The sequence below is a fragment of the Brachyhypopomus gauderio genome, chromosome 11 (assembly GCF_052324685.1).
Source record: "Brachyhypopomus gauderio isolate BG-103 chromosome 11, BGAUD_0.2, whole genome shotgun sequence".
Classification (NCBI taxonomy): Eukaryota; Metazoa; Chordata; class Actinopteri; order Gymnotiformes; family Hypopomidae; genus Brachyhypopomus; species Brachyhypopomus gauderio.
The window spans coordinates 12,938,015-12,944,347 of record NC_135221.1 but is presented as its reverse complement, the minus strand read 5'-3'; the positions used below and the strand labels follow the sequence as shown (position 1 = coordinate 12,944,347).

At 40.5% G+C, this 6,333-nt stretch overlaps 1 protein-coding gene across 3 annotated transcripts; it reads left to right on the top strand.

The window, feature by feature from the left end:
• On the top strand, window positions 1-5,269 carry LOC143527111 (cytochrome P450 2F2-like). Of its 3 annotated transcripts, XM_077022080.1 has the most exons (11): window positions 2-259; window positions 856-995; window positions 1,850-2,044; window positions 2,407-2,569; window positions 2,694-2,846; window positions 2,982-3,142; window positions 3,232-3,405; window positions 3,554-3,689; window positions 3,896-4,083; window positions 4,171-4,312; window positions 4,695-5,269. In XM_077022080.1, the coding sequence occupies exons 3-11, from the start codon at window positions 1,886-1,888 to the stop codon at window positions 4,898-4,900; spliced, it is 1,482 nt and encodes a 493-aa protein (XP_076878195.1). In that variant the 5' UTR covers window positions 2-259; window positions 856-995; window positions 1,850-1,885; the 3' UTR covers window positions 4,901-5,269. The 3 variants fall into 3 exon arrangements, with proteins under 3 accessions (XP_076878196.1, XP_076878195.1, XP_076878194.1); XM_077022081.1 differs by lacking the exon at window positions 856-995 and having other exon boundaries at window positions 1-259; XM_077022079.1 differs by lacking the exon at window positions 2-259 and having other exon boundaries at window positions 684-995.
• The last annotated feature ends 1,064 nt before the right edge of the window (window positions 5,270-6,333 follow it).

Here is a 6,333-nt window from a genome sequence, read left to right as displayed (position 1 = left end):
AGTCAAGTCAAAAGTCATCAGTTTAGTGACTCGAGTCCACACGTCTGGTATATAGGCCTACTGAGTGCAGTATGCAGTATGTAGTAGGCTATTTTGAACACAGCCATGGGTAATTTGACATTTACGAGCGCGAATCTCCAATGTCCGGCTGCAGTGAACCCAACACGAGATAACGTCAGAGCGGCAAAAGACTGATTTGTTTTTTAAAACAAACGCGAAGTGGCGCAAAGCGAGGGAGCAAGGAGACACGAGGAAATAGGTAAAAACTGATGAACTATCTATCAAGATATGAAATTATAGTGAAAGCACGGTGTTGGTAAAGTTGCGATGCTGATTTTGGATGAACGTTATTTCGCCAAACATACATGTAATGTTAGCTAGGTCTGACTTTAGTCTGACTGTGTAAAGCAGGTTAAGCTAATATTTACTCAATGTCAATGAAAACATTGTGAAGTTACTTTGAATCTTACAGAAATGAAGAGGAAAGTATGAGTCTGTATGAGTTTGTAAATGGCAGCCCGTGCATGGCAGCGTGTACATACTATTTCTCATCAAACTGATTAAATTCAGAATAGGCCTATGTACGTCTGCCACATGTTGCCACCCCTCAAAAATTCCTGCCCCCCCTCTCGCCACCCCATAACAGTAACTGTAAACTAGAGGTCTACTTTTGATGTTCAACCATACTGGTTCATGTCCACCCTTTATGTCCGATGTGATCTGAAGTTGTCCCGTGACGCTTGCTATAAGCACGAGCTGTTCTGATGTTTTGCAACTTTTGGACAGATCAGCTGTGTACTCGTATAAGGAAAACTTAGGAAAACTTAAAAACTTGGCAATGTGTCTCATTTAAAGTCACGTTTCCGGTCCCAAGCCCGGACAAAGGAGGAGGAATTTAGGAAATTTGAAGCGATTACGTAATCGACCCATTCTATAGATTTTCTTACGGAGGAGTTGGCAACTGCTTCTGGTGGTGTTTTTCCTGGGCCAGCCTGGTACGTGCATAACTATATATATTCACTTTATAGTCACGGGAGATAGTTGCGTTGTCCTCTGTGATGGGACTGTGTATCTGTCCTCGTCACAACGCCTATTTAATTTCAGATATTTCGTTTTCTTAGCGTATCTTGACCACTTATATAACTTATATAATTAGATAGCTAGCTGACTAACCAATTTTCTAATTGTCTCAAACTAACTTTTAGTAACTTAAATTAAGCTAACTGTAGTTTTCCTTTGCAGAATTCATTTTTGGCTGAAATTAATGCATTTCGTTAATGCGTCGATGTGCCGTGACATTAATAGCTACGCCCGATAAAGCGAAATAGCATTGATGACGTGTAAACAGCGACGCATTCCAATGTCTGGGATATAATTTATCATACATTAGTAAGGAGTGGATTTTCGTATTGGACGCTGGAGGAAAATATACATGCATTCAGCCCCCCGAGCCTTTCACAAGGGCCATAACGAGTTTGTAGGATGCTCAAGGCCGGTGTTGCCCCGAAATCTGTAACCACCGAATTCTGTGACCGCAGAGACCATTTTTGCACGTTTTCTGCGTACATTTTCGGCCCAAGGTACGGCGCCACCAGGGGGAACCCAAAACCACCAAAATATCACGATGAGCCTATAATTACATATGGATTCGGTGCTGAGGCGGTGGTATGGGTGCCCCAAATGAAATTCTGATTAGAACCCCATAAAGGATTGGGTCTGGCATGAGGATGCTCTTTTTAAGGCCTTTTCATAATCCTTCATTGTTGCTGTGCAAAAATACATATTGGATAACTGTGTGAATTACATATTTGCATGTACTGTGTGTATCATGGACATGTATTTATCAAAGGTACAGAGTGTGGAAAGCTGCAGTGGAACAGACATCATGCTGGGATCCTTGGTTCTGGTTAGTATTTGTATCTTCATCTTCATCATCATCAGGATCCAGAGGCCCAAGAACTTCCCTCCAGGACCCAGACCAGTACCCATATTTGGAAACCTCTTACAGCTAAACATCTTGAATCCACTGAAAGACCTTGAGAGGGTAGAGTGGCATTTTCTTCCTTTCTGAGTTTCACCAACATAAAATGTGTTTCTCACTCATGCAAGTTTATAACTCTTACTGTAAATAGCTTGTGTTTAAATGTTTGTGAATAATTACACCACAATCCAGGCAGTTATATTAAACATATAACCACCTTAATGGACAGTGTAGAATAATACCAAACTCTGAAGCATAACAAGAGATAAAGAATTCAATAATTGTGTATGACCTTCTATAAATAGATACTGATTTTACCAAATCAAGACTTATGTTTTGCTTTTAGAAATGTATTTACAGTATTTCTTCTGGCTTTATTTCTTGAATTGCTGCAGACTTGTTCCTTGTTTGTTGTATCTATTTAGTTGGCTGAACGTTATGGGAATGTTTACAGCCTGTATATCGGCAGAAATCCAGCAGTGGTTCTAACTGGTTTCAAGGCCGTAAAGGAGGCTTTGGTGACCAATGCTGCGGACTTTTCTGGACGCCCACAGAACCTCATGGTCAACAGCATAATAGAAAATAATGGTAAAATCCAATCATGATGACACCTGTCCCACTGATCAGATTGACATCAAGCTGCTATTCCTTTGTATGTTTTAATCAAGCTTTTACTTGTTTAAATTATGTAATAAAACTTAACATGTCTCAGGAGTCATATTTGCCGACTATGGTTCTATGTGGAGGGAGAATCGGCGTTTTGCCCTCATGACCCTGAGGAACTTTGGCCTGGGGAAGCAGTCTATGGAGAAGAGGATTCTGGGGGAGATCGAACACCTTGTTGCACGATTGGAGAAAAGTGCTGGTATTGTAATGTTGCTTCTAATCACTTTTTAGTCATTGTCTCACAAGTGAAATGACAAAAGATTTCTTACTTGTTGACAACAGCTGTTTAACAATGTCATGAAAGCAAATTTATCACAAATGTGTATATATGTAGGAGCAGATATGAATCCTAAGACTTTGTTCCATGATGCTGCATCAAACATCATCTACCTGGTTTTATTTGGCACACGCTTTGAATATGAGCACCAAACCCTTAAAGAGTTTGTTCGATGTTTCACTGAAAATTTAAAGATCACGAATGGACCCTGGGCAATGGTGAGACATTGCATTGTATAAAACAATGTTTGCGTTAAGACACTTGAAATTGCAGTTCTGTGATGACTGCTTGTCTTATTTTCTTCCAGATCTATGATACACTTCCTGTGGTGAGAGGTCTTCCCCTTCCCTTTAAAAAGGCCTTTCAAAATTTCAACACAGTTAAACAAATGGTACTAAACATGATTAAAAAGCACAAGCTAACAAGAGTATCAGGAGAGCCAAGGGACCTTGTTGACTGCTATCTAGATGAGATTGATAAAGTAAGTAACTGTGAACTTTGACATGGTCTGACTGAAGGAAACACCCTCAACATGTTCATTCTTCCATATGGTGTTTCAATATGGTAACACAGAGATACACAATAGATAATCATGTAAGTCTTATCAGATGATGTTTTATTTTTAATAGAATAGAGATGGTCAATCTTTTGATGAGAAGAATCTTTTGGGGATAGTGATAGACCTCCATGTTGCTGGGACAGACACCACCTCCAACACCCTCCTAACAGCATTCCTCTACCTTATGGCTCATCCACACATTCAAGGTCTAAACCCTAATGTACCCATTGTACTACAACAAACATGTAATATTATTGGTATCATATACTTAATGGTCTTTGCTTATGAATTTAATAGAGAGGGTAGAAGTTCCATATGCCTCATGCATTTCTAGAACGGTGTTGAATATATTCAGTTCAGTATAATTTCCCAAAGGAATCATGCAGTAATGCTCTCTGACTTGTGTTTGTAGAGAGATGCCAGCAGGAGATTGATAAGGCTCTAGAGGGGAAAGCTCAGGCATCTTTTGAGGACAGACACAACATGCCGTACACACAGGCTGTGATTCACGAGTCTCAGCGTGTCGCAAACACTGTACCTCTGAGTGTGTTCCACACCACCTCGAGAGATACTCAACTTATGGGCTACAGCATCCCAAAGGTGATGACGACAGTTATGTTGTTACTTCTAGTTATTTTGCTATACTTATTTGTCTAATCGTTCTTTCCTTCATCGTTCATGTTCCAGGGCACTCTTATAATCCCCAATCTCTCCTCAATACTCAGTGAGGAAGACCAGTGGAAATTTCCACATGAATTCAACCCAGCCAACTTCCTCAATGACCAGGGACAGTTTGAGAAACCTGAGGCTTTCATACCCTTTTCTGCAGGTGAAAGTCATGTAGTTAAAATTTATACAGGAGGAATAATAAAAGACAGTGTTTTTGCTTTGTTTAACATTTTATTTTAGATCCTCCATTTTGAGTATGCTTGGGTCCATGGGCGCAGATGGAAATTCTGAAGTGAGGGGGACCAAGCTGTACAATATATACGTTTATGCTTGTAGATGCTAGATTTTGAATGGGGTCAATATAAATCTGGAGGGGACATGTCCCCCCCGTCCCCAGTGCCATCTGCGCCCCTGCTTGGGTCTATGTTGAGTGGGCTTAAAATAATGCCCTGATTAATTGACGTTATTCTGTGTGTGTGTGTGTGTGTGTGTGTGTGTGTGTGTGTGTGTGTGTGTGTGTGTGTGTGGGTGTGTGTGTGTAGGGCCTCGCATGTGTCTTGGTGAGGGTCTGGCTCGCATGGAGCTCTTCCTCATCTTGGTCTCCCTGCTGCGCCAGTTCCAGTTTGTCTGGCCTGAAGATGCAGGAGAACCAGACTTCACTCCTGTATATGGAATCACAATGACTCCCAAACCATACAAGATGGGGGTCAGACTGAGACAGAAACCTGGAGAAATGCAGAAACAGTGAACTGGTCATCTTTTTTTCTGTATGAGACTTCACCAGTTTAAATGTAATTCACATAAATTACAAATTCATATCTGCGTTTTCTAGTTTTCTGTGAGCTTCATTCTGTGTTGTATGGGTATTATGGAATTGTATCAAATGCATTTCCCACATACATTTGTCTTAGCTGATTATACCTCCTTTTGTTCCTCTAACACTTAAACTGAACACAGAAAGCCAACACATTGACACAAAATCACGTGTCACACCCTGTCCATCCTCCTGTGTAATAAAGGCGGGGCACTGGGTCCAAAGACTATGGGTGCTAAACAGTACATATTAAAATCTAGTTTTGTAGAAACAAGATGAGATAGACTTAGTATGCACTAATAAACTGTAGTCGAAACACTACCTTGCTTGTCCCCTTATTTCTTCTACACACAATAAAGTTTTAGGAAATGCTTTGAGGATATTACTCACAAGAAAAATATCCTCATGGCATAATGAAAAATGTTTCTGTGCGTGAATGTTTGTGTGCTTGTATACCCAGTGGTGAATGGTGCTCTGCCATTAGGGTCTGTCCTCTCTGCCCTTCTTGCACCCCATTCAGTCCCGCAGGATGCTGTGGATCCTGGTAGAGAGTAGGGCTGGGTATCGATTCAAATTCCAAGAATCGATCTGATTCCGATTCTGAAGATTAAGAATCGATTTATTTCGATTTAATCCGATTTAATCGATCCGATTCGATCCAATTCGGGGTTTAGTGTTATTAAAAATGTATTTATTTGAGCTGTTTCCTGACTATGTACAGAAGCAACATGTTAAAACTAGTATTATATCAATATTAATCAGCAAATAGTTACTGGTAGTTGGTAGTTACTGATGGCTGGAAATCATAAATCTACCTTCAAGAAAGGTAATCCAGGACAATAAACAGAGGACATCTTTGAGGTGTCTATATCTGCAACAGTGGACTCCTACTGGGACACTAACCAGTGCATTATTATTATGATTGAAATAATTAAGAAGTCACCCAAAAGCTGTTGCTACCAAATGCATTTTTATTTTAAAAGTGCTCACACTTAATAAACTGAAAGTATAAAATGTAAACGTGTATTTTTCTTTAAAGTGAGAATATAATAACAGAACTGTCATGTTACGGTCCCCGACCCCTCCCTGTTGGGCGTGTGTTAACGTTGTCTGCGTCTACTCGTCTGCGTATCTCCGTGGGTGCGGGTGCGTCTTGTGATAATCCTCACTTGTGGCTCGTCTCGTTATCATGTAGGGTTTGTGTGGTTTGTCCATTTAATGTGCGTTCGCGCAGCGTCCTGTGCTCGTCGTTGTTTGAGTCACACATGTTCTATGTAAACGTGTTTTATGTGCGCTGTCTGCGCTTCGGTAAATGTAATAAACTTAATGATTTGGAAAGTGCAAAGGATTCTGTCTCGTCCATCGCC

Bases quoted from the DNA above. Each gene is read 5' to 3' on its own strand.
- LOC143527111 (XM_077022081.1), top strand. From the start codon at position 1,886: ATGCTGGGATCCTTGGTTCTGGTTAGTATTTGTATCTTCATCTTCATC. The intron at 2,847-2,981 runs GTATTGTAATGT...GTATATATGTAG, and splicing joins ACGATTGGAGAAAAGTGCTG to GAGCAGATATGAATCCTAAG. The intron at 3,690-3,895 runs GTCTAAACCCTA...TTGTGTTTGTAG, and splicing joins GGCTCATCCACACATTCAAG to AGAGATGCCAGCAGGAGATT.